At 38.2% G+C, this 26,954-nt stretch overlaps 2 protein-coding genes across 2 annotated transcripts; both read left to right on the top strand.

Moving 5' to 3' along the window:
• Window positions 1-6,634: 6,634 nt before the first annotated feature.
• Window positions 6,635-7,753, top strand: LOC129242199 (uncharacterized). Its single transcript, XM_054878756.1, has 3 exons — window positions 6,635-7,023; window positions 7,078-7,617; window positions 7,748-7,753. The coding sequence occupies exons 1-3, from the start codon at window positions 6,889-6,891 to the stop codon at window positions 7,751-7,753; spliced, it is 681 nt and encodes a 226-aa protein (XP_054734731.1). The 5' UTR covers window positions 6,635-6,888.
• A 6,613-nt stretch (window positions 7,754-14,366) lies between these two features.
• LOC129241655 (uncharacterized) lies at window positions 14,367-26,905 on the top strand. The gene is made up of 5 exons (XM_054878102.1): window positions 14,367-14,698; window positions 14,917-15,712; window positions 25,595-26,183; window positions 26,251-26,522; window positions 26,585-26,905. Exons 1-5 carry the CDS (start codon window positions 14,455-14,457, stop codon window positions 26,823-26,825), a joined length of 2,142 nt encoding a protein of 713 aa, XP_054734077.1. The 5' UTR covers window positions 14,367-14,454; the 3' UTR covers window positions 26,826-26,905.
• The last annotated feature ends 49 nt before the right edge of the window (window positions 26,906-26,954 follow it).

A 26,954-nucleotide genomic window follows, 5' to 3' on the forward strand; every position in this document is an offset into this window, starting at 1 on the left:
CCTGTTCACGGATGGCTCGAAGCTGGACGGTAGGGTTGGAGGAGGAGTATTCTGCAAAGAGCTCCCCATCAAACTCAAATACAGGCTACCGGATCACTGCAGTGTGTTCCAAGCAGAGGTGGCCGCAATTAAAGAAGCAGCTGACTGGCTACTTACTTGCGTAATAACTGTTAAGAAGGTAAATATTTACTCCGATAGCCAAGCGGCCATTAGGGCCCTAGGCTCTATTATGGTGCATTCGAAGCTGGTCAGGGAATGCTTGGTCTCACTCTCGATTGCATCAGAATTCTTCGACATAAAGATAATTTGGGTACCTGGTCACAGTGACATTGCAGGAAACTGCGAAGTCGACGAGCTGACTAGACAAGGGACCTGTGAGGCAATGTGCCCGCGAAAGGAGAGGATCGGAATCCCCTTGACAACCTGCGCTCTACTCCTGGAAGGATGGGCTCTGCACCAACTCAGCGAACGCTGGGCAAGTACACGAACGTGTTTTGTGTCGCGAAGTCCTTCTGGCCACGTTTGGATAGGAGGCGTTGGAGGGATATCCTGGGGATGACAAAATGTCATCTCTCAAATTTCGTGGGCATCCTCACGGGGCACTGTCCGCGAGGTACACATGCCGTGAGACTCGGAATTACTTCAAGTCCTTTTTGCGTCAGCTGTATGGAGGATGAGGTGGAATCATCTCAACACCTGCCCCTCAGCTGTCCATCTCTCGCGGGACTAAGATTCAAGTATCTTGGTTCTCACTTCTTTTCTGCGCCTGCTGATATAGCAAGTGTGGATAACAAAAATCTGATGAACTTCATCAGCAGCATAATGAGGTTAACACAACCGCAGACTAGTCACCGTTCGTAGTCCACAAACACTCACCACTCCCCATCCCTTCCCTTTCTCCCCTTTTCTCCTTCACCCTCTTGCAATAGTATCACAAAGGATGAACCAAACCATTTCGTTCAAGTGGGCCCTACTCTCTGGGCAACCATCACTACCTAACCTAACCTAACCTAACTCTTCAATTGAATTTTCCGACACATTTTTTGTAGTAGATTTTAGCTGTCTAACTCTAACTTAAAAGGATATGTTTGATTCGTTCTCAAAACATCTATAATAAGAGATCGTTAAAACAGGTCATAAGAGGCTTAAAATGCTCGACCAAGATTTTTAGCTAATATGGTAAGTGAACACACCCCAATTGAAATTTAATGATCATCCCTTTTTTATACTTAGCTTCACTATTTAGTCCTTACAACAGCTCAATTTGGGGATTGACTGTGTTTGCAAACAAAAAGCAAACCCTGTGACCTGGAAGGGCATATCCAGCAAAGTACACTGTAGTATCGCCTAGGCGCCTGGAAGACAATGCCGGGATCTTTGGTCCCAAAAACTAAGATGTCCGGGCAACTCTCTACGCATTTCTCAAGTGAATCAATACGCTATTAAAATCTATGTCTATACAATAAGTAGATTAACTTACAGAGGAACAACTGTAGTGAATACATCGCCATTCTAAGTAAAGCTAAAGCTTTAAGACTTTATCATCTTTTGAGGTAAAATCCCAACCAGTCCTATAATGCATAGAAAGATTAGACTTTGCTGAGGCGGAGATTACATCCACCTGGTATGGATCCTGGACCAGAAAGGCATCGGTGGATACCATAATGCTGATAAATTGGCTAGAAATGCCCTGGCGAACAATAAATTGTGAACCCTTTTTGGCTTTGGTACACTACACATTTGAAGAAGAGGTCAGGAGACTACAGTACCTTGAGACCGGAAGAGACTGGAAGCGCATTTGGCACTACATCTGGGAGTTTAAACACTTTATAAATTTAAAACGTAACTAAATGACAAACTCAGAATGCTTACAGGTATTTTCGCAGTCGGCTCCGAATATATTCCACCAATTAATGTCATTTTTGTGACTGGCTTCCAGAGACATCAGAGCTCCTACTCCTCTAATGCAACGCCATCTGAAGAATAGGAAGATACAACTTAAGTTCAATATCGCTAATGGAAAAGCACAAAGGTTTGGTGAAATAGTTGGCCAAAGAGGGGAACCACTTGGACAAAAAAATCAAATTAACCCTTTGGAGAATCATTGCAAAGGAAAAAGGAGAGGAAATAACAGAACAGAGAGGGCATGAACGAAAGATGGTTGAACTACGATTGTGTTAGCCACTTAGGTGGCTAATATTAAGGTTTGCTACATCAGCACGTGTAGCAAAGAATTGAGAGCCAAGATGACTTGATCTTAGTCGCATGGAAGCGAAACAACTAAAAAGAAGGTGCTGAGATGATTTTGCCTCTTCTTCCAGATAGCTAACGCAGAAACGACTTGAAGCAATACCGAGTCTCACAACATATCCTCCGAACCAAAGTCCTGTAAGGAAATCCACAAAATTTAAGAGCTCGAGCGCATCCGTGGTCAGAAGAATCGCGCAACATAGTGTAACCTTTTTTTGGTCTTGTGAAGCGCAGGATCGTTTCAATACTAAACCCTGACAATTCTCCAAGAGAATTGAAAAAAGTATCTGTATAAAAAACCTTTCTGATTTTAGCTAAGGCTGGACAATTGCAGAGGAAGTGCTCAACTGTTTTTCCTCTTCCTCATCCTTACAACTTCTACAATATTCATGGACCTCGAGGAATGTCTGCCAAATAGCCAATGTCCAGTTATACAAACCACGATCTTCGAGATATACTCTCGTGAAAGGCTAAGCAGTTCCTTTGTATTTTTCTTATTTATTTGCGGACATAAAAGCCTAGCTGTTACGCATATACCTTCATCTCCCCATGACCTATTGGCCTCTTGAACAATGCTGTTTTTAATTAATAGTTTGCTTGTGGCCATAGGTATCCCAATGGCACTTTTATCACCAAGCAGTTGAAGTGTAGTACGTTTCCTGGCTAGCTCATCGACTTTATAATTTCCCTCAATGACTCTGTGCCCCGGAACTCAAATAAGGCTGGCCTTGACCCGTACCCTTACAAGTTTGTGTTCTTGCCCGGAGCTTGCAGAGTCGAAACCAACATTTCCTAGTCATTTCCTAGCCAACATTTCCAGCAGCAAGACACAGGTAGTCATGCAGATCCAAATTTTCTCCTTTCGCTGGGAGAATGGGAAAAGCACAGAAGTTTACTAGAATCCAATGTATTACTTGTGAACTCAAGCCCAATGCGCTTGAATGAAGTTTTGTAAAGAGAAGAGATCACAATAAATCTTCAAGTGTAAGCTGATACTAATTAGATAGATCTTAATTTCAGGTCTTTATTCCATTTAAAAACGAGTCGCATGTATAAATGTGGATGTTTGCTCTTTCTTCTTAGAGCCATAACAAACTGAAAATGTTAAATTCTACAAATTTTCAAATTTCTTAAATGGGGCCATGTGTTGTGCAATGTTTTAACCAATGAAATTTCTATCACATGAAAAAACTACCATGCACAAATATTTCTACCCGCTAAAAACAAACAAAATGGAAAATAAATCATAACAAGACATCCCCCTACAAAATCTTTTCCCATTTTGGCAACTGCAACATGCCATTTTCCGCTGTCAAAACTGCACGCAAACACCAATGAGCGATAACAATAACAATCGAATATCCTGACTGTGTAAGCACATAATAGAAAAATTGTATGTATGTATGTATGTATGAGCGTCAAAATATTTTCTTAGCATTTTTTTTTTTATTTTCTTTGAGTGCCTTTTCTGTTACGAGCTTTAGCTATAATGCTTCCCTTGTCAGTTGATGGCATTGGCAACAACAGTGGAAAGTTATTTGTTTTTGCAAGAGCGTGGCACGCACATGTTGCAATGTGGAAGTGATTGCAAGTGAAAAAAGTGAAAAAAGTTAAAAATTGCAAAAAGCGCGATTGAAAAACTGGTAGTTGGCAGATTTAATTGACAGAATGACTTTTCGCAGTCAACTGTAAGTAAATAATGGAAATATAATTAAGAACTTATTGAGTCGAATTCAATTGAAGGAGTGGAAGATTGCTTGCAAGAGAACAAAATAGTTTAATAGTTTAATAGTTGAGAGCGTGTAATTAAAAGTTGTTTTGCAAAGTTTAAATCAATTAGATGGTGGACTTAAATGGATTTTTAGCAAAATTCTTATTTGTGCAAATATTTAATTTTTTCTCAGTCGACTTACCTTCCATTTATATTACAGTTCTCGACGCATTTAATATTAAATATTATATGCATACGAAAGTACATATTTAGCCATAAAATGTTTGCCACAAATTCAATATTCCAAAATAAATCGCTGCAGCGTATAAAAATATTTGTTTTCCATTCCCTTCAAGCGGAAATATATTCAAATTTCATCCCATTCGTGCAACATGCCATCTTTATGTTAGCAATGCGTCCTTACGCTGTGGCACATTGAGTGCCGTACGTTGCGCGTAGAATTTGATACACAGGGCTTACAAGTGTGTATGTATGCATTTATATTTTACAGTACAACCGCGATAGTCTGAGCGCTCGCAACTGCAGCAGAAGCTCTATTCTTGCACATAATGAAAACTGGGACTGCAAATTTGGAGGGTGTCGGTTTTTTTCCATACAAATGGAATTAGTGTTTTTACTGATAGCAATCCAGGCTTATTTGTTTTATATATTATTTTATATTATATTAATTAAATTTTCGATTTTGTCGTGTTCTCTACCGCACTGTTTCTCAGCCTCTGCAACGTCATGACATCGTTAAAGCAAGTATTATTTTGCTCTGCCCAATCCAAGCATACCTTGAATGCTGATACGAGGGGTGCCTTTTATATTTCGGGATTTGGCAACCCTGGTGTTGCAATCTGGCAACTGACAGCTGTATCGCAAAGTTTGACATTTTTTGGGTTTTACGTACTCAGAACGTTTTGAAATACCAGCGCTATTTGTGTTGTTTACAGTAACTTAAAAGATTCATCTCGGTCTAAAAATGGAATTAAATCGTGAACATTTTCGTGCGATTATTTTTTACAACTTTCGACGTGGATTAACTCAGCAACATTGCATGGATGAACTTAATTCATTTCTTGGCGATGAAGCTCCATCAAGGGCCAGTGTTTATCGATGGTATGGTGAATTCAATCGTGGTCGTAGTTCACTCCAAGACGAATTTCGTGAAGGTCGTCCAAAATCAGTTGTTGTTCCGAAAACCATTGATGCTGTGCGCGAACTGATATTGCAAGATCGTCATGTGACCTTTCGTGAGATTGAGACCATCTTAGACATTAGTGGGATCAGCATACATTCAATATTGCATAAACATTTGACTGTCAAAAAACTTTGTTCGCGTTGGATCCCACACAATTTGTCAATCGCTCAAAAAAAGGCTCGTGTCGATTGGTCGAAGGAAATGCTCAAAAAATACGATCGCGAGGCTTCGAAACACGTCTATGACATCGTGACAGGTGATGAATAATGGATTTACGCGTATGAGCCCGAAAGTAAACAGCAGTCGACTGTATGGGTGTTTCAAGATGAGCCAAATCCAACAAAAGTTGTTCGCGCACGAAGCACTTCCAAGCAAATGGTCGCCTGTTTTTTCGGAAAAACTGGACATATCGCAACCGTACCACTAGAACAACGCAGAACAGTAAATTCTGAGTAGTACACAACCATTTGTTTGCCAGTTGTCTTCCAAGAAATTAGGAAAACCAATCGCCAAAGACGGATCACTCTTCACCAGGACAATGCGAGCTCTCACACATCGGCTCAAACAACTGCATTTTTGAGCACCCAAAACATCGAATTAATGGGTCATCCGCCGTATAGTCCTGACTTGGCACCGAATGACTTCTTTTTATTCCCGTACGTAAAAAACAAACTGAGAGGTCAACGTTTTTCGACACCTGAAGAAGCGGTTGCTGCATTCAGAATGCATGTTTTGGAGGTACCTCATTCAGAGTGGCAAAAGTGCTTCGACAATTGGTTCAAACGCATGCAAAAGTGTATAGATCTTCATGGAGAAAATTTTGAAAAACAATAAAGTGATTTTCAATGATTAAAATTTGTTTTTGTTCTCTAATCCCGACATATAAAGGCAAACATCGTATTGCCTCCTTTGATGAAATTTTATTCGTATTTAGCATCACATCGTTAGTTCCTTCACCAACTGTTCGTCGTATTCATTACAGTATTTTTCATTTAAAGATGTGGGTTCCGAATGAGATTCAACAATCGATTGCTCGATTTCAGATTAGGAGACTTGCTAAAATGGTTCTGCTTCCCAAAGCAAATATAACAGTTTGGAGGAAAGCACATTACCGATATTTGGCCGTCGTAGTTCTTTAACTCGCGTTCTTTGCGATGGTATGGAGCATTATCAATAAGATGAAGTGCTTTTTCAAGAAGATTTTCCGCACGAAGGAACACCTCTCGAACAAATGTTTTGTGAAACCATTCTTTCAATAAAGCCAAGGTTATCCAAGCACTTTTATTTCCTTTGCAGACAACAGATACATCAGTAAACAGTTTTAATACCGTTCTTTTCCGAAAATAAGACAATCAGGCATGTTCTGCAAATCGTTTTCGGGCAATATTTTCGCGTTTTCCGTTTTCAAATCGTTTGACATGTTCTGTAAATCGTTCCGTTTTCGTTTTTTTTCGAACATCAGCAAATCGTTTTTTCACCCTGTTCTGGAAATCGAAATCGTTAAAATTTTCCAGTTTTATTTTCGGCAACTTAAACGTTAGCGGTTTGTGACATTCTTAAAACTGTTTGTTGAAATAAATTTATCAAAATGTGAGTATTTACTCAAAATAACTGCATATATTTATGTAAATAAAAGTGTTTATTTAAAATATTTAAAACTTATTCAAAAACTTTTAGGGGAAAACACAAGAACTCCAAGCAAGAGCTAATTTTAGTCGAGTTTATGGAATCTCATCCAGATTTGGCGAAGAATTTTTCGAAGGGCGACAGAGTTGCTGATGAGGAAAAGTGGAAAGAGCTAACGACGCTGCTAAATGCAGAAGGGCCGCCCCAAAAAGATGTTAATGGATGGAAAAAAGTAAGTATTTAGTCAAATATTAAAATAAATATTTTTGAGTTGTCTTTTTTCAAGATATGGTCTGACTGGAAGGGGTGCATTCGGAAAAAGGTTGCCCATAACAATCTAGAATCGAGGGCAACAGGAGGTGGACCCTTTAATAAGCATGTACTGACGAGCAACGAAGAATGTGTTGCAAGAACTTGTGGAATTTTTGCAGCCGTTGAGGGCATAAGCCATTCTAGAAGCTTTGGGACAGAAGAAAATAATAGCGCTATCGAATCTGAGGAAGAACGTCCCCAAACAAGTAGGGAAGCGGTGGCTACCCCGAGAGCTGCAAAAAGGCCACGAGTGTCAACGCAGGACAGCCTTCAGTCGTGTATGGCAACGCAATCTAGTTGTATGGAGAAAATATCCACCACTTTAGATAACATTTGCGAAAACCAACACAAGATTGCAAAATCGCAGGAAAATGAAAGGGAAGAGATTCGACGACTTCGTCGTGCTGTTGAGAAACAAAATGAATTGCTGGCAGAGCAAAATCGCTTGAAGACTCAAAGTATAGAGCAAAAGCAAAGACATTACCTCAAAATGGAGCAGTTGCAACAGGAAACAGTTAATATTAAAACTAAAATGCTTGAGATAGAGACTAAAAAATAAATATAAAAGAATCTTATTGAACTGTTATGTATATATTTACTTTTAATATGAATAAATTTTATGTTTCATAATATTAAATTTCTAGCAATAGAGTCTCTTATATTTCTGCCAACACTATATAAACTACTGTTTTCCTCATTTTCAGCAATTTCCTCATCAATTGGATTGTTTTCTAATACGGTTTCTGTTTCAATGTCATCTATTTGATTACTCCTACATATGTTATGTAGTGCGCAACAAACATTTATTATCTTCACTACCTTTTGCGGCGTATATGGCAGGGTAGTTTTCAAACAACGAAACCGACTTTTTAATACTCCTATAACACGCTCAACGATGTTACGTGCTTTTGCATGCTGCTGGTTAAATCTGTGTTCTGCCGATCTTGGGCCTGGGTTTCTATATGGAGTCAGTAGAAATGGCTCTATACCAAAACCAGAATCTCCCAGTAGCCAAGACCCTCGGTCACCAGCTTCATACTGCGATAGGTAATAGTGTTTTGCACTGCTCATACTAAATACGAAAGCGTCATGGCTTGCACCAGGCCGAGTTGCATCTCCTGCTCTTATTATCATATCAAAATCACAAATCTGTAAAATAAAGGCACTAAATTTTAAATTTTAGAAACACGATTTAAATTCATTCTTACAATCATTGCGTTTATGCTAAAAAATATTTTTCGGTTAAAAAATAGATGCTCGTTCTCAAAAGGTTTAATAAGAGCCACATGTGTTCCATCAATACACCCTATTACTCCTGGAATACCGAATTTTTCTACAAAATGAAGTTTTGATTTTCTAGAATCCTCTTCAGACATTTTCAGCTTAATCCACTTAGGACACAGAACATTTTCCAAAGCATTGATCATTTCGGATAATATTTTTGAGACTGTGCTTCTACCCATAGCAATATCTGTATCCTTTCCGACGGAACGTTGATAGGAACCCTCTGCGAAAAACCTAAGACTTGCTGCCAGCTTTAATAAAATAGGTATGGACGTTTCCTTGACGAAAGATTTTACTTCATTCAGCACTTCTAAAAAAGCGTACTTGTTTAGGCGATAGTTGGAAACAAATCTAAAGTAGAAAAACTTAATGAATGCCACAAAGTATAACCATTTCTAATCTTACGTAGAATCCGGTGCACTGAGAGGATTCGAATGGTCTCTTAAACGCCGCCTATCTATTCTACTTTGGTAATCTTGCTCCTGTTCGTTTCACACATAAGCTGCCATAAAAAACATGATAATTTTTTAATTAAATCCGTTTATTTTGAAATTATTTCGTATTTTTTGCCAAAGAATTCTTTTGTCATTTGGTTTGTTTAATTGCCAAAGAGAAATCAGCTGCTTCGAACTTAAATTCGAATTTAAATGAAATCGTACGAATTACAGAACACCCAAAACAAAATCGTACGAATTGCCATTTCGGATCCGAATTGAAATCGCGCGATTTTCAGAACATGCCTGAATATCTTACTTTCTTTTTTGGTCCAAAATACGCGCTAGGGCTTATTTTGGGGGAGGGCAAAAATATTAAAAACATTAAGATATAATTTAATATTAAAATATTATTTAATATTTATTTTTCACAGAATACAGAAATTTATTCAGTATTCATCTTCTTCTGGAATATCGTCATAATTAAAATTCTGAATTATATTTTAATTTTCTTCCAAATCCATGTCCTGTTGAATCATTGGTCCGAATCTCTCATGTATTGCGATATAGCTATCGTTAAATGAATATTTCTTGTCTAAGTAGACTATTCGTAGTACATTGGAAACATCACTATCAGTTATTTTGTCCCATGAATTTTTTACCCAATTCACAACTTTTTGTAAGCCTGGTTTTACAAAATTACCTCCTTGATTTCTCACTATTCTGTTTTCAATATATTCATTGATTTCCATTCGCAAATGATCCTTAAATGGCTTGTTTATTGCAATGTTAAGTGTCTGTAGGTAACCAGTCATTCCTGCCGCAATCATTCTTTCGTCAATCTTCCTCTCAGCAAGAAAGTGTTTCATGTCTTTAGCGCGGTGAATACTGGCTGAATCCCAAACTATCCTATTCTGACCCCTCAAAAGTGGTGGCAGCACAAAATCAGCAACTTTTTTATAACTGCTTAGGTGCACTAGGCTTTTTGACTTTCAGTGACATAAATTCCTGAAGCACGTTGAATCTGGTCTTTTTTACCTTTAGTGCTTAAAAATGGCGATACTTTCTTGCCATCTAGACGAATCACCAAAATACATGTAACATGTGCACTATAGTAACCGGTAGAAAGAACGTAAATTGGCGAAAAAGCCTTGTAGTGAACTGTCGTTTGAACTCCTTGGCCAGGAATACCGCGATCTCATGCATAGCAATCATTTTGGAGAGTTGGTATTTTGAAAAATCGATGCCATCAACAAAAAACGTATACGCAAGTGCACGCTTAACAACTTCATTGTCCTCCAGCTTAAACAATGTGGTTGATCTCCTGAGAGACAGTTCATATCATTAAGGAAATTCTCCAACCAGTGTGACGATGTTTTAAATTCTTCTGTGGATATATCAAATTCAATTGCTGTTTCAAGTGCAAATTTTTTAATATCAGCCCTGCGCTCAAGCAAAGCCATTGCTCTCCTTCCTGCAATCCATTCCTAGATGCAATCTTCCAACGCAGAAAATAACGGCTGCCGACCTGATCCAACTCTGCGTTTTTTCTCACTTCATTGGTCCACCAGTTGGTAATCGTAGTCTGCATGCTATTTACGAACCATACAGAGATCCAGCATCTTCTCTTTACAGAATGCTAATGCAAAATTATTCACTTTATTTTTAAATTTAAAATTACTTATGAGTAAATAATCAGACTGAAATGAATGAACGTTGTACATCTGCACTGTCGCTCAATGTAGACTGCTGCCTTATGTTGTATTTTTAATATAAATTCCAAGAATTAATTTGAAACGAACTGTAGAGCTAAACAATTAATTTCTCGGAACATTCTGTTTCAAACATTTCTCTGAAATACGAGTATTAGGAAAACTAAAAGTATTACGAGGGGTGCCTTTTATATGTCGGGATTATAGAACAAAAACAAATTTTAATCACTTTATTGTTTTTCAAAATATTCTCCATGAAGATCTATACACTTTTGCCACTCTGAATGAGGTACCTCCAAAAAATGCATTCTTAATGCCGCAACCGCTTTTTCAGGTGTCGAAAAACGTTGACCTCTCAGTTTGTTTTTTACGTACGGGAATAAAAAGAAGTCATTCGGTGCCAAGTCAGGACTATAGGGCGGATGACCCATTAATTCGATGTTTTGGGTGCTCAAAAATGCAGTTGTTTGAGCCGATGTGTGAGAGCTCGCATTGTCCTGGTGAAGAGTGATCCGTCTTTAGCGATTGGTTTTCCTAATTTCTTGGAAGACAACTGGGAAACAAATGGTTGTGTACCACTCAGAATTTACTGTTCTGCGTTGTTCTAGTGGTACGGTTGCGATATGTCCAGTTTTTCCGAAAAAACAGGCGACCATTTGCTTGGAAGTGCTTCGTGCGGGAACAACTTTTGTTGGATTTGGCTCATCTTGAAACACCCATACAGTCGACTGCTGTTTACTTTCGGGCTCATACGCGTAAATCCATGATTCATCACCTGTCACGATGTCATAGACGTGTTTCGAAGCCCCGCTATCGTATATTTGAGCATTTCCTTCGACCAATCGACACGAGCCTTTTTTTGAGCGATTGACAAATTGTGTGGGATCTAACGCGAACAAATTTTTTTGACAGTCAAATGTATATGCAATATTGAATGTATGCTGGTCCCACTAATGCCTAAGATTGTCTCAATTTCACGATAGGTCACATGACGATCTTGCAATATCAGTTCGCGCACAGCATCAATGGTTCTCGGAACAACAACTGATTTTGGACGACCTTCACGAAATTCGTCTTGGAGTGAACTACGACCACGACTGAATTCACCATACCATCGATGAACACTGGTCCTTGATGGAGCTTCATCGCGAAAAAATGATTTAAGTTCATCCATGCAATGTTGCTGAGTTAATCCACGTCGAAAGTTGTAAAAAATAATCGCACGAAAATGTTCATGATTTAATTCCATTTTTGGACCGAGATGAATCTTTTAAGTTACTGTAAAAAACATAAATAGCGCTGGTATTTCAAAACGTTCTGAGTACGTAAAAGCCAAAAAATGTCGAACTTTGCGATACAGCTGTCTGTTGCCAGATTGCAACACCAGAGTTGCCAAATCCCGAAATACAAAAGGCACCCCTCGTATTACGAGTTCTGGGAGATGTCTTATTTTACAAAAAGTTACAAAAATCACGATAGTTCTTATTTGCAGAGAATGTCTTATTTTCGGAAAAAGACGGTAAACGCAAATTCGCCGATTCCCCAATAACCATTATTTTTACTCTATGATTTCCAGCAGTAGTTTTACTCCTTACTGAGCTTATGCCTCGGAGCCGAGGTTTCGTTTGAGCGCACAAGAGCTTCCAAAATAAGCCAGAATTATCGGCATTTTATATCTGCTGTCATATTTATCTTCTGCCATACTTAATTCCATAGTTGTTTGGTTAAATTTGTCCAAAAATAGGTTGATGGAGTCACTCTTATTTGATAATTTTTCTCCGCAAATTTTCAAGTATCGTATTTCTTGCCTACGCTTTTTCCAAATTTTGGCATGTAATCACTTGACCTTTTTATCCGAAAAAAAATGAAACAACGCCTTTTCCAATTTTGGAAACTCAGAAATCTTAAGAGTTTTCCTTTTACATGGTATGGATTCAGATCGCGTAACAAACTTTTTTATGGACTCTTCATTTTTTTTTTTTTTTTGTACGACTTATTGAAAGTTTGTAGCTTATGCATTAATGGAAATTCCCGTATCTGATATTGTAAGCAGCGTAAATTTTCTCTTTGCGATTATGAGACCACTCCATCCAAAAGCTAACGCAAAGCTGTTATTTCGTCAGCAAATTAATTAGACGGTACTTCCCCTAAATTCATTCATCTGACTCAATTCAAAAAATGTCATCACCAGAATGTCAGCGTCGGTATTCTCCGACTTATATTCTCAAAAATACGATGTAAAAATGCAAAAGAGAAAGGCAAAATAAAAAATGTTTAAAGTATCGATGTAAAAATGTTCTAATCTAGAAAGTATTAAGTACGCAATGAAAAAATTGTGTCGCAAATATCGACAGCTGTAATTTAGAGTTATTCATATTTAGAGTCCGGTAACATATAGCACCCAAGCTGTGCGTGTTTTTTTATTTGATGTCAGAACAGAACGGCCAGCAGAAGCGCTTAGAGTCCGATTACCACTCATACAATTGGATCCAAAATGACGGAGGGAGTAGGAGCTGCCCACAGTTTGATCTCCAAAAGTCTTCAGGCTTCCTAATCACTGTCCCATATTTCAAGCTGAGATCTATGATATAATCAAAGGAGGAGCGTTGGAATTTACTCCCCTTTACTAATAGCTGTAATGCCTATCTCGGAATGGGTGCAACACTATAGATCCAAAATGGACGAGCTCTGCGCAAGTAGATAGTTCACAATTTGCAGGGTATTAGGGCTCAAGTAAATAGAGAGAAATGAGAGAGTGTTGACCTGCTTACTAAGGCGGTTACCCCCTTTCCTAAAATGAGTACGTCGAACATTCGCGTAACAACTCTCAGTTTTGAAAACGGAATAGAAGAGGAACTACCCCTAGAAGCACAGTCTACATATCGTCCCCTTAGTATTAAAATAGCCTATAAATTTTTTGATGTTTTGAGAAAATGAATTTCAAACTTTTTGTCGAAAGTAGCTCTCACTCAAATCTCGTTATGTCTGTAAATATTTATTATTTTTTGACTGACGTTTTGACCAACTTTGTGGAACTAGAATTTGACAAAATTTTGACCACATATAAAATCGACGATGGAGAATCCAATAAAAAAATAATAGCCTATGAGCACATAGGCTATTGTTATACTAAGGGGACGATATATGGAATACCAACACGAAAACGACCAACTTTTTTCTATCACTCCCAAGGAAAGAATGTAAAATATTGGTTGGAGTACTGACCGGACATTGACTCACTCCATATCATGCAGCTAAAATGACGCATTGATCCAGAATGACGCATGTAACTTATGCGAAGAAGAAAGAACACCTCTTTTTCTACTGCCCTGCTCAAAGCAGAACTCGTTACAATTGCCTCGGATCGAACTGTGGTTAACACGACTCCATCAACACTGGAAACACTATGGACCCTTGTAGTCTATGTGAGATCTATTCACATCAGCCAGATATAACTAACTTAATCTAAGGTGAGACACTAAAAATGTCCACACTTAATGAAAGGGCTGTCACCCTAGTATATATACGTTTGATATTCAGTTTGTTTGCAATATTTCTGCCTAATACATAAATCAAAGCGCAATTGCGATTTTCCACCGTCAAATTACTGGCAATTTCCTATTACGCCCCACTCAATAACTCAGCACATGCATTTTTTTCATATTTTGTAATTGGAATAATAATCACAAGAATGTGCCTCGCCGTACGCACACATCAGCGCATAGACTAACATACATACTAATATGAAATAGACTTGAAAGCCGCTACCTGTAGCATAAATTCTATGGTAAAATGCTTCAAATACTCAGTCCGAGTGTTGTATCTGCCATGAATGGGGCTTAAAATGGGTCACTGATTTGTAGAGGAAGCAAATAAAAAGGGCTTACACAAGCAACAACTGTTTCAACTGGCAGCGCGAATATGCAGATGTTAAATTTCCATAGGCTTAGCATACTCTTAATTTACAACTACACTATTCTAGTCGCCGCTTTTAACGCTGCAACGGCAATCGAGTTGGTAAACGCGACACGCGCAGGCAATTTAACAGCGGAAGTACGATCTGCAGCTGATGCTACTTCGACTTACGATGCGCATATTTTCATGGAATACTTTCGATGGCATGGAGTGCATAATATAATTTTGGTTGTCTGTCCGGAGAATGTTGGTAAGTATGTGCGCTGAAGAGGTGAGGGGAAATGTAGAAAGTGCGCTCGTAAAACACAGACAGGCGATCATAAACTTGTATTCTGTGCTGAACAAAAAAAAAACACTCACGCAAATATAAAAACAAACAGGAAAAAATACATTGGCTGTGACATGGAAAAATTGCCAATATATCCAATGGAATAGACAAAACTTCTTTCAATTCTCCTATCATTGCAGGTACTCGCGCCGAGCATCACAAATTGCACTCAATGCTGCACCAATTTATTGCCAATGGTTTTTCCACGCGTATTTTCAATGGCCACGACTATGACGGTAGCGTGGACAGTCCAAACGATAAGCAAATTCAAATGAAGCCCCAACAACTCAACGCAACAACCGCCTTCTCTGTGAATGCTTCAAAAGGCCCAGCTGCCGCAACTTGTGCTACGTTTGGTCCGCCGCGCACTTTTCGCAGCGATAACGACACACGTCGCCCATTGCGTCTGCATCTGCCGCCATTCACCTATAAATCAGGCATCTTAATGTTGCAATTCGCCAGTGCCTGTGCGCTCAATGTGCTGCGTTGGTCTGCTGCCTCCGAGCACAACTACTTCACCACAAATCGCTTTTGGTTACTTCTCACCGATGAGTCGACAAATATTTCACTGCTGGACGATAAGGATATTTTTCTGCCACCTGATGGCGAAGTGCGTATTATAGTGCGACAGCCAAAGGCACACTTCTATACGATGGTGGATGTGTATAAAGTGTCCGCAGAGAAGCCATTGCGACGAACTTCGATGGGTGTGCCACAAATGCAGGATGTAAATGATTTGCTGCAAGCGTTACGAAAGTTCGGTTCAGCCATTTCATATCGTCAAAACTTGGAGGGTATTACCTTTAAAACGGGGCTTGTCATCGCCTTTCCCGATTTGTTTACAAACATCGAAGACCTGTCACTGCGACATATCGACACAATTTCCAAAGTCAATAATCGACTCACAATTGAACTGGCCAACAAACTAAATATGCAGTAAGTTTGTAAATATTCACGTTGTTTGCATGAAGTGAAAAGTGCATGAGACAAAAAATATTTAATTGGATATTGAAAAGACAAGCCAAAAATCGAATGTTTGTACCATATTTCATATATGCATTCCGGTATCCCGGCTATCGTATCCGATAGGGATGGTGCGTGACTACCATTCGAGAGTGCGTAAGATCGAATATCCGTGCACGAAACTCCAAAATGATAGACAGTCTTTTCTAATAGCGGTCGCTATTCGACAAGCAATGACAACCCTCCGAGCGTATTTCTGCCATGAAAAAGCTCCTCATAAAAAATATCTGCCGTTCGGAGTCGCCTTAAGGGGGAAGCCTGGTTTATGAGGTCTAAACATTGCATCTCTTTGCGATTTTTTTTTTTTAAGGAAAAATTAATTTAACACTGCAAAGTTTTTTCTATCTTTTAATGAACATTTAAAAAATAAAAAAAAATTTTGCACTGGTTAAAATAAGTTGAAAAAAATGTTTACCATAGAAATTAGTAGAGCGCTGCAACGCTGGAGTTTCCAACTGGCGTACAAGATACAGCTCGTAATTATTTCTAAAGCAAAAAATTCAAATGGATTTCTAATTATCATGATTTTTTATTCTAGATGAACTAAGAAAACTGAGAGAAATTCCAAAATTTCAACTTTTTGGAGGTTTTAAAGAAAAGAATGCCTTTCTATAAAAAAAAATCACTTCAGCTTGGTATAAAAATCTTGAAAAATTTTTTTTTATCTATTTTGTTAGTTCAAATAGAAGAGAATTTAATACTGAAGGGAACAAGTTATGATTCATTTCAAAAGGATCATTAGTTTTTTTGAAGTGAAAACTTCTTTAGAATCGTTGGGAGTGATTTGAGAAAAAGTGAAACGAAAAAAGCGACACTCTTGGCTACGAATATTACATATACACGTAGCGGCGAACTAAATAACTTTTATTTTTTCTTGTAATTCGAACCAAGGATTTTGGATCGGAAGCCCACATTGCTAGTCGCTCGGCTACCGCGTCATGCTGTCGGCGCTGGCCTAAAAGTTATTTAGTTACGAAGCGTTATATTATATGTTGATATAAACGTAGCGACGAACTAAATAACTTTTAGGCCAGCGCCGACAGCATGGCGCGATAGCCGAGCGGCTAGCAATGTGAGCTTCCGATCCAAAATCCTTGGTTCGAATCACAAGAAAAAAATTTTTTTTTATACAGTTATTTTATTTTATTTTATGATATGTTTATGAGGAGCTTTTTTTCATGGCAGAAATACACTCGGTGTTTTGCCATTGCCTGCTGAGGGGTGAGCGCTATTAGAAAAATAGTTTTTCTTAATTTTGGTGTTTTTACCGAGATTCGAACTGATGTTCTCTCTGTGAATTCTGAATAGTAGTCACGCACCAACCCATTCGGCTACGGCGTTTGTTTAATTTTACTGATGCAAAAATGAGGAAAAATATATGAATAAAGTTTGCTTACTGTTTACACATTTTCCAAAGGTGACGGAGAACCAAAAAAAAAAGTCGATTTTCAAACAAATACGAGTGCATATGTGTAATTGTGTTAGAGTTTCGGTCACGCCCCAGCAAAACCTGCGTGCATATGTGTTTGTAACATTCAAAAAAATGTAATTGTGTTAGAGTTTCGGTCACGCAGGTTTTGCTGGGGACGCTCATAATAGCAACCGCGTGTGTATTTTTATATTCGTAAATATTTTCATTTTTAAATATTTACCGCAATTATGTCGAAAAATAATGCAGAAAAGTGTCGTGAATATCGACAGACAAAATCAATAAATAGCATCACGGAATTCATTCACGAAAATTTAATAAAGTATACACCAGAAGTATCGCGGATACTTAGAAAAGATTACAATAAAGTTCCAATGATTTTAAGTGGCGATTTTAACGTAAATTTTGCATTGGACACAGCGGTTCCTTTAATTGACGTTCTCAATACAACATTCAATTTAAAAATGTGTAACAATCGCACTTAATCGACAACACGATCAAAAACAACAATTGACGCGGTATTTCAAAGATATGTTGACAACATCGAAACCAAAGCATTTGCATCATATTTTAGCTATCATAAGCCACTCGTATCATTTGTTGAAATTGAAAACATTGAGGATGAATAATAATAAAATGAAGAAAATAAAATATGAGCTTTATAGCAATATTAATATATAATGAACCTATAATTATCCCGCTCCTAATGCTGCTTTCGTCTTATTCTCTCTCAGTTTGTTTTACGGAAGGTTTCACTTCTATCGCGTCTAACCGTTAGACTGGTATTTTTTTCATTCATGTACGCCAATTCAAAGAAATCAAAAAAATGAAAAGTCGAGAAAAGAAGATAAAGTTTGTACTATAGCTGTCCGGTCACAGCGTAACTACCTAACAGTCGCCTACCTTTGGATTTGTATCTACGGAAATATTGAGAATTAGGCTCTGTAACTTTGTGTGAATATTCTGAAATATATTAGGAATCGCTTAAAGCGAAAAAAAAAATTGATTTTTTTACCTGATAAACCAAGCTCCCCCCTTAAAACGGTAGGGCCCTCCATTAGTGGAACAACATCAAGACGATCGCCACATTTCCCACAATTTTCAAGATGTTTTGAATATTTTATTTCTGGCAGTTGAACATACCAAGTGCAACTACGACCTTCTTTACCAGATCTCTCCAATGCAAATGAGGTCTTCATATTCATAAATCTTTATTCTTCTCATCCGAGGCTTTTACACACGGAGTCATCCTCCCTCCTAAATCTTTATTAGTTACTGAAATTTTGCGTTAAATTGAAGATTAGCGTCGTTTTAGTCGGATTTAACCCATCCTGAATATCTACCCAAGCATCTTTCTGAGCGTTTTGCTATACTTAGGTATGTCGGTTAGTGCGCTAATGCGCATGCGTATACAAATATTTGTCTATTATCCATGTGCACTGTTTAATAGACTGCATTTAAATTGTGGTCACAGAAACTAAACCAAAGTGACGAACTTTGCTCTAACAAATGTGTCACTATCTACTACGTCTTGTTGCACAAAGAAACAGTAGTGCTTAAGCGAGCCAATGTGCGGCAAAAATTAATGGTAGTTGCCACTAATCCATGTGTAGCAGCCTCAGCTATTTAACAGCTAAGTCAGATATACCTAGCAATGATATGGACGGCACATCCCTTGTAGAAAGCATTAACATCCTTCAAAACTGTCTAAATCATGATTCACTAATACTACTAATATAATATCTCCATCGTGGATGTTAGACAGAGAGGCTTCTTTACGCTCCAATTTTTCCGCTAAGCAGTTCCCTGTTAGATCGATAGGGGCAGCCTCTGTGGTATACATATTTAGCGACTAGTTTAATCAGAGTTAATCTGCAAGGACATGTGTTTATATAAATAGAACTCAAATGCATATAGTTGAAAACTTTAAAGACTTTCATGTAAATTTCTCAATTGAGACAAGGTATAACACTTTTACACATTTTATTATATTAATTTTTTCGTTAAATGTTTTCTAGAGTCTGAAGCTAATCCTCCGAGCCAGAGCATTTAATCTATTCAAATATATATTTTTTAAATACAATTTTATTTAATAGTAGCTTTTGGCCGTGGATTTGCATGAAAAAATGTCATTTAGTATAACACAACCGAAGCAAAAAAATGTTTATCTAACAGAAATTGTCCTTGTACAGGGTGGGCCATATAGCGTTTGCTTTTTGAACCACCTGTTTTTTTGAGAATAGGAACACAAATGACATGTCAAATGTGTTCATAATTTACTTAAAGGTTTGACATTTACGAAATGGGACGCTATACGCTTGATCAAAATTGGGAAATATTGAAAACCTATTTCCAAAGTAGTGAGTCTTCTTCTTCTTTTCTGATGAAGCTCATTTTCACATCGGTGGCTACGTCAATAAGCAAAATTGTCGGATTTAGGGCTCAGAAAATCCACACGTTACTGTAGAGAAGCAAATTCATCCACAACGAGTCACTGTTTGGTGCGGTTTTTGGTCTGGTGGCATCATCGGGCCATTTTTTTTCGAAAATGAGCGAGGAGCCGCGGTTACAGTAAATGGCGAGCGTTACCGTGACATGCTCAACGAGTTTTTGCTTCCAAAAATTTAAGAGGTTGACATGGACGACATTTGGTTTCAACAGGACGGTGCAACTTGTCATACTGCCAAAGTTACACTCGAACTTTTGGCTACCGTTTTTGAAAACCGAATAATCAGCCGAAATTCCGATATCAATTGGCCGCCTCGGAGCTGTGATTTAAACCCGTTGGACTACTTTTTGTGGGGAGCCGTTAAGGACAAATGCTATGCGAACCGTCCAGAGACGATTGATGCTTTAAAACACGAAATCGAAGTTGCCATTCATGAAATTGGAGCCCAAACAATCGAAAATATGCTTAAAAAATGGATTGAATGTCCTACTGTAAAGCCAGTCGTGGCAGTCATTTGAACGATATTATTTTTTATTCATAAATCACAATGTTCAATCTTCAAAATAAAAAAAAAAAGTTTGAAAAAATATTAATTAGTTTTTTTTTTATAGCCGATTCAAAAAGCAAATTTTACATGGCCCACCCTATATCTATAAGCAACATGAACTCAATCCTTACTTGGTCGTCTATAGTCGTTGTAAACCTGTTTTCTGACAGATTAATATTTAAAATTTATTTTAATATAAGTGCTTTTGAATAATATTTATAATATGACAACAAAACAGCAAAGTCTATTATTACGTTTAGGACCATACTTGCAAACAGAATAAGAATTCAGCATTGTCTTTCCCTGACTACATATTTAGATTTGTCTTCTTTTCCATCGCGATACAATAATTTTTAGAAGATAGTTTGACTTCTCCATCTTGGCCGCCATGTTAGCTATCTGACAGAAATCGAGTTTCGTGGTTTTTGTAGAACCAAAAAGAAATCCGTAATTTTTGCGCAAATGGTTTAAAACTATTTTATGGTCGATTTTTAACTCCTGAGCGATTTTTAGCTCCATGTCGGCCAACTTCGATTATTTCTGTGATTTTATCGACATTATCGAAATTTTCTTTAAAATCAGAAATGCCTGAACAGAATCAACGATACCAAAATTGCACGTAATTAGCTGTTACAGGCACCATAAATACCACTAACAATTTTAACTCACAACTGAATGAATAAGCAAAACACAGCAAAATACTTTTTTAGTGTAAAATGTCATCTTGACAACGCGCATAAACTTTAAATTGTTGATCGATACTTTAGGAGATAGCGATTCATATGACCATCTACCAAGAAAATAATGGATTTCTTTTTCCCCAAGCTGATATTATATAAATATCTCCATCACATAGCCAGTTAGCAGAAATACTTATACTTAAGTAATTATTGTCGATGTCTATTCTGGCCCAGCGTCACTTAGCGGTTCAAGCTTATTTTTCCTTAGGTTCATGCTTGGACCGAATCGGATCATAAAAATGACTTTTTTGAACATTACAATCACAGCGGCACCGATATGTTTATTTTGAATATGAAGCCAATCCATTTGCTGCAAAAATATTTATTCTTATATCGATGTATAAATATAATTTTTCGTCTCGCCCACAGCGGCTCTCATCGGATCTATTTTTTTTTTTTTTTTTCGAAACTATTAAGAGAGTAAGTGCGGTCCATTCTATTTCTGAATAGGTTCTAATTAGCTCCAATTGGTTTTTCTGTGTGGTAAAATTGCCTAGCAAGGTTTGTTAGAGGAACAGGCAGGATCGCAGATTCTTGTATTGTATGCTCTTTGAGTAAGACAACTTCCGAGTATAAACCAAATCGGGCCATAAATGTGATTCCTTCAACTATCTCATCCCAACCGCCATGTAGCGGAATCACACATACTTGTAAAGCTTTCCAGACATACTCACAATAAATTACCAAGATTTCATCGCAATCCATTGATCAGCGTAAGATTCTATGAACTACGAGCAAACAAACTTTGGCATTTATATATAACAAAATATTGTATTTTTCTTTACAAATTATTTATTATGTAATTTTAATAAAGGTTGTCAAAAAAGTCTTGCGGTATTTCCGCAAGCTTGTCTTTACAAGCGCGTAGTTCTAGTTGTACTCGTCGCATCGGTTCACGCTAGAGCTTTTTGGAAAGCTCTTTTCACGTGCTAACACGTGTTTGATTAATTGTTGTTTGCTTTAAGTCGTTCGTGAGTTATAGCATCGCAAACATGGAGCAAAATAAAGAGAAAATACGGGATATTTTACAGTACTACTACGATAAAGGCAAAAATGCATCTCATGCTGCCAATAAAATTTGTGCAGTTTATGGACCCGATACAGTTTCCATTTCCACCGCACAACGATGGTTTCAACGTTTTCGTTCTGGTGCAGAGGTGATCGAAGATGCGCCACGGTCCGGAAGGCCTGTCGTCGAAAATTGCGATAAAATCGCTGAATTAATCGAAAGAGACCGGCATAGTAGCAGCCGTAGCATCGGCCAAGAGCTCGGCATGAGTCATCAAACCGTTATAAACCATTTGAAGAAGCTTGGATTCAAAAAGAAGCTTGATGTATGGGTGCCACCCGACTTGACGCAAAAAAACATTTTTGCCCGTATGGATGCATGCGAATCGCAACAAAATCGACCCGTTTTTGAAGCGGATGGTGACTGGCAATGAAAAGTGGGTCACTTACGAAAACGTGAAGCGCAAACGGTCGTGGTCGAAAAGCGGTGAAGCTGCCCAGACGGTGGCCAAGCCTGGATTGACGGCCAGGAAGGTTCTTTTGTGTGTTTGGTGGGATTGGCAGGGAATCATCCACTATGAGTTGCTCCTCTATAGCCAAACGCTCAATTCGGACCTGTACTGCCAACAACTGGACCGCTTGAATGCAGCACTCATGCAGAAGAGGCCATCTTTGATCAACAGAGGCCGAATTGTCTTCCATCAGGACAACGCCAGGCCACACACATCTTAGGTGACGCGCCAGAAGCTCCGGGAGCTCGGATGGGAGGTTCTTTTGCATCCACCGTATAGTCCGGATCTCGCACCAAGTGATTACCACCTATTTCTGTCCATGTCGAACGAGCTTGGTAGTCGGAAGTTGTCCTCAAGAGAGTCCTGTGAAAATTGGCTCTCCGAGTTTTTTGACAATAGGGAAGCGAGCTTCTATAAGAGGGGCATTATGAAGTTGGCATCTCGTTGGGAACTCGTCATCGAACAAAACGGCGCATATTTGACTTAAATCGCATTATTATAACCAATTTTATGAACAATTGAAAATTCAATAAAAATACCGCAAGACTTTTTTGACAACCTTATAATTTCAGTTATGGTAAAAATTCCGGTTAACCTTTTTCTTTTTTTTCGATCTCCATTTATTTTATACAATCTGTCGTAACAATAACAATAAGTACCAATTTTTTTTGCTACAATTTAAAGAAGAATAGCTTAGAGTAATAATTCCCAGTGGAATTCGTTACATAATAATGAACATCATATAACATATACATATAATATATTAAACAATTTTACAACTTTTGCATTTACGTATATTACGTTTTAAATCTTTGCATTAAATCGTTAGGCTGATATTTTTAATCTTGAGGAGTAGCTTATCTTGGAAAGGTTATTTGCTCGGTTATTCGGATGAGTGGCAAGTCGGCTGTTGTATCTCTGGCTGAGGTTGTTTATTTCTTCGAAAACTGTCGTAACTTTTAGGTCACGGTGCAATATCTCGTTTCGTACAAACCATGGCGCATTGGCACACATCCGGAGCACCTTTGACTGATATGTTTGCATGATTTCTAGATTTGATTTTGCAGCTGAGCCCCATAATTGAACTCCATACGTCCATATCGCTTTCAGAATAAATTTGTAGATAAGCACCTTATTGTCTAGTGTAAGTGCTGAATTGTAGCCGATTAACCAGTGTAGTGATCGCAATTTCAGTCCAAGTTGCTTTCGCTTTAAAAATATATGCGATTGCCAAGTAAGACGCCGGTCTAATATAATACCTAATTTTTGGCATTATCTGTTTGTGGTATTGGAACGCTGTTAAGAGATACGGCAGGACATGAGCCATTTCGAAGAGTGAATGTTATCTGCGCCGATTTGCTTTCGTTAGCTTTTATGCGCCATTTTTTCATCCAGTCGCTAACACTGTTAAGGTTTTCTTGTAGGTAATCAGAAGCAATTGAGGGAAGGGTACTCCTGGCCATGACGACAGTATCATCTGCATACGTGGCTGTATATGTGTTCTTTGATAGTGGAAGATCTGCCGTGAACAAAGTGTACAAGACGGGGCCTAGAACACTGTTATGAGCATGTAACAGTGGTACGGTAAGCCCTGCTTAAGCTTGTATAGCAGGTCTTCATGACAGACTTTATCGAAGGCTTGCGTTATATCTAAAATTGCCGCTGTACAGTATTGCCGCCTCTCAAGTGCTTGTCTAGCGAAATCATACACACAATTAACTTGCTCTATGGTGGAGTGATATTTACGAAAACCAAATTGGTGGGCTGGAATGAGATTTCTTTGCGCAATTATTGAATTTATCCTTTTTAAAAGCAGCTTTTCGAAGAGCTTGGAGGCAATAGGCAATAGACTTATTGGCCTGTGATTGGATACCAAGCTCGGGGTCTTCCCTGGCTTTTGTATAAGGATGATTTCGGCAACTTTCCACTAAGTGGGAAATACTCTTGTTTGATCACCGCGTTAAATATAATGGTGAGGAATTTGTATCCACATTTGGGCAGTTCTTTTAAAACCTTACTAGTTATTAGATCGTAACCTGGCGCCTTTTTGGTTTTAAGAGTTTTGGTTGCTGCGTATTTAACTTCTTTCCAGGTAAATCGTTCAGTCGGGAAATCCATTTGAAACGGAGCTGAGAGAAATTCGTTAACTTCTGAGTCTACCTCCGCACTTTGACTCGGAAATGGTTGGAAAACATTTGATAGATGTTTGGCAAACTCTATTGCTTTTTGTTTATCAGTTTTTGACCAATCTCCATTACACGTTTTTATTGCTGCGTTGTGAGGCGTTGGTTGTGAGATCTTTTTCGCAGCCTTCCAGAGTGAGTAGTCAGTAGCTTCCGTAGGTGACAAGTTGGATAAGTATTCATGCAGTTCTGAGTTTTTTGCGTCTCTTATAGTGTTTCTTAATTGTTTTGTGAGCTTATTTAGTTTTTTTTTTGTCGTTCTTGTTTCTGGTGATTTGCCATATGCGCCGAAGCTTGCGTTTTTCAGATACTAATATTTTGACGCGATCGTTAATGTGTGCTTCAGCGTGAGTGTGCTTAATTTCCGGTGTAGCGGTCCACGCAGCTCTTTGAATGCAGTTGTTGAAAATCTCAGCGGCCGTGTCCAGATCAGAGTTGGATTTTAGTGGAATATGTGGAATATTTAGGCACAGTGTCTCCTCGACTAGTTCTTTAAAGTATTCCCAATTTGTCATTTTATTGTTAACCTACTGTTAAATAATTAAGCCCTTTCTTCTTAAATGTATAGCTTTTAAAATCATAAATTAAATTTCTCAATAAATTTTTCTAACCCTTTACTGCAAGTACTACTGTCAAAAAGTACTTACGTTTCATTCTGTTATCGATTTTTGAAAATGAGTCACTCCCACGTCAATTCTGCTTTTTCACCCCATTGCACAAAAGTGAGGTTATTTCGAAAGGTCATAAAAACATAGAAAATTGTTTGCGTTTTATTATTGCTAAATATATATTTGCTGGCTTAAAATAGTTTGAATGAGTGTATAATACTTAAATGAGAAATAATATTGAATAAAAACTGCATTACCATATACAGGTCACATTTCCTTTCATTTATGTCACAGTTTTACTTTTTTTAATTTCATTTAGCTTCAATACCCACCAGGCGGACAACTATGGCTGGCACCAACCGAATGGCTCATTCGACGGACTAATGGGTCGCTTTCAACGCTACGAACTCGATTTTGCGCAAATGGCAATTTTCATGCGTTTGGATCGAATCGCTTTGGTGGACTTTGTGGCAGAAACTTTTCGCATCCGAGCAGGCATAATGTTTCGCCAGCCACCACTGTCCGCTGTGGCTAATATCTTTGCCATGCCTTTCGCTCGCGATGTCTGGATATCCATACTGTTGCTCATGATCTTCACCAGTGGCATATTCATTGTGGAACTGAAGTATTCACCGCATTCGCATGAGATCGATATACTCGATTGTGTGGTCTTCGTTTGGGGTGCCATGTGTCAACAGGGTTTCTACGCCAACATCTTAAATCGTTCAGCGCGTTTCATTGTTTTCACCACATTCGTATCGACACTTTTCTTGTACACTTCGTTTTCGGCAAATATTGTAGCTTTATTGCAAAGCCCATCGGAGGCAATACAAACATTGAGTGATTTGGCACAGTCACCATTAGAGATTGGCGTGCAGGATACTGTCTATAATAAAATTTATTTTAATGTGAGTGAAAGCTGCAAGCAAAATCATTTACCTACATTTTTTTTATTTGCTACCATGAACATTTTAGGAGTCTACTGATCCTGTCACAAATCACTTGTACCACAAGAAAATCGCACCAAAGGGTGATAATATTTTTATGCGACCCACAGTGGGCATGGAAAAAATGCGCACTGGCCTCTTTGCCTACCAAGTGGAATTGCAAGCGGGCTATCAAATTATTAGCAACACATTTAGTGAACCGGAAAAATGCGGCTTGAAGGAGTTGGAGCCTTTTCAGCTGCCAATGATCGCCATACCGACCAGGAAGAATTTCCCATACAAGGAACTCTTTCGCAGACAGTTTGTAAAATAAAATTACACCTAGTTTTCAAAATTAATTTATTTCTCTGTTCCATATATAGAATACGTTGGCAACGCGAAGTTGGGTTGATGAACCGTGAAGAGCTGAAATGGTTTCCGCAAAAGCCAAAATGTGAGAGCGGTGTTGGCGGTTTTGTTTCGATCGGTATCACAGAATGCCGCTACGCTTTGGGTATTTTCGGATTTGGTTTACTGCTCAGCGCGCTTACCTTTATACTGGAAATTGCGGTAAGTTGCGCATGGGCTTTGGTAAAGAAAATATGCCGTAATAAAAAGCAATAAGTATCGGAAATGACATAACATCGAACCGTCAATGAATGCGTACAAGATTTTAAAAATTAATTTAAAATTATAAATTATTGTTGGCGTTATTATTCAAATTTTTAATAAAAACTTGATCAATTAAGTTTA

The sequence above is a fragment of the Anastrepha obliqua genome, chromosome 3 (genome assembly GCF_027943255.1).
Source record: "Anastrepha obliqua isolate idAnaObli1 chromosome 3, idAnaObli1_1.0, whole genome shotgun sequence".
In the NCBI taxonomy this organism is placed as follows: domain Eukaryota; kingdom Metazoa; phylum Arthropoda; class Insecta; order Diptera; family Tephritidae; genus Anastrepha; species Anastrepha obliqua.

What these genes read in the sequence shown, in the direction of transcription:
- LOC129242199 (XM_054878756.1), top strand. Translation starts at nt 6,889, where the DNA reads ATGGAATCTCATCCAGATTTGGCGAAGAATTTTTCGAAGGGCGACAGA. An exon ending in ATGTTAATGGATGGAAAAAA is followed by an intron (nt 7,024 to 7,077) that starts GTAAGTATTTAG and finishes TCTTTTTTCAAG; the next exon opens with ATATGGTCTGACTGGAAGGG.
- LOC129241655 (XM_054878102.1), top strand. Translation starts at nt 14,455, where the DNA reads ATGCAGATGTTAAATTTCCATAGGCTTAGCATACTCTTAATTTACAAC. An exon ending in ATAATAAAATTTATTTTAAT is followed by an intron (nt 26,184 to 26,250) that starts GTGAGTGAAAGC and finishes TGAACATTTTAG; the next exon opens with GAGTCTACTGATCCTGTCAC. An exon ending in AAGGAACTCTTTCGCAGACA is followed by an intron (nt 26,523 to 26,584) that starts GTTTGTAAAATA and finishes TTCCATATATAG; the next exon opens with AATACGTTGGCAACGCGAAG.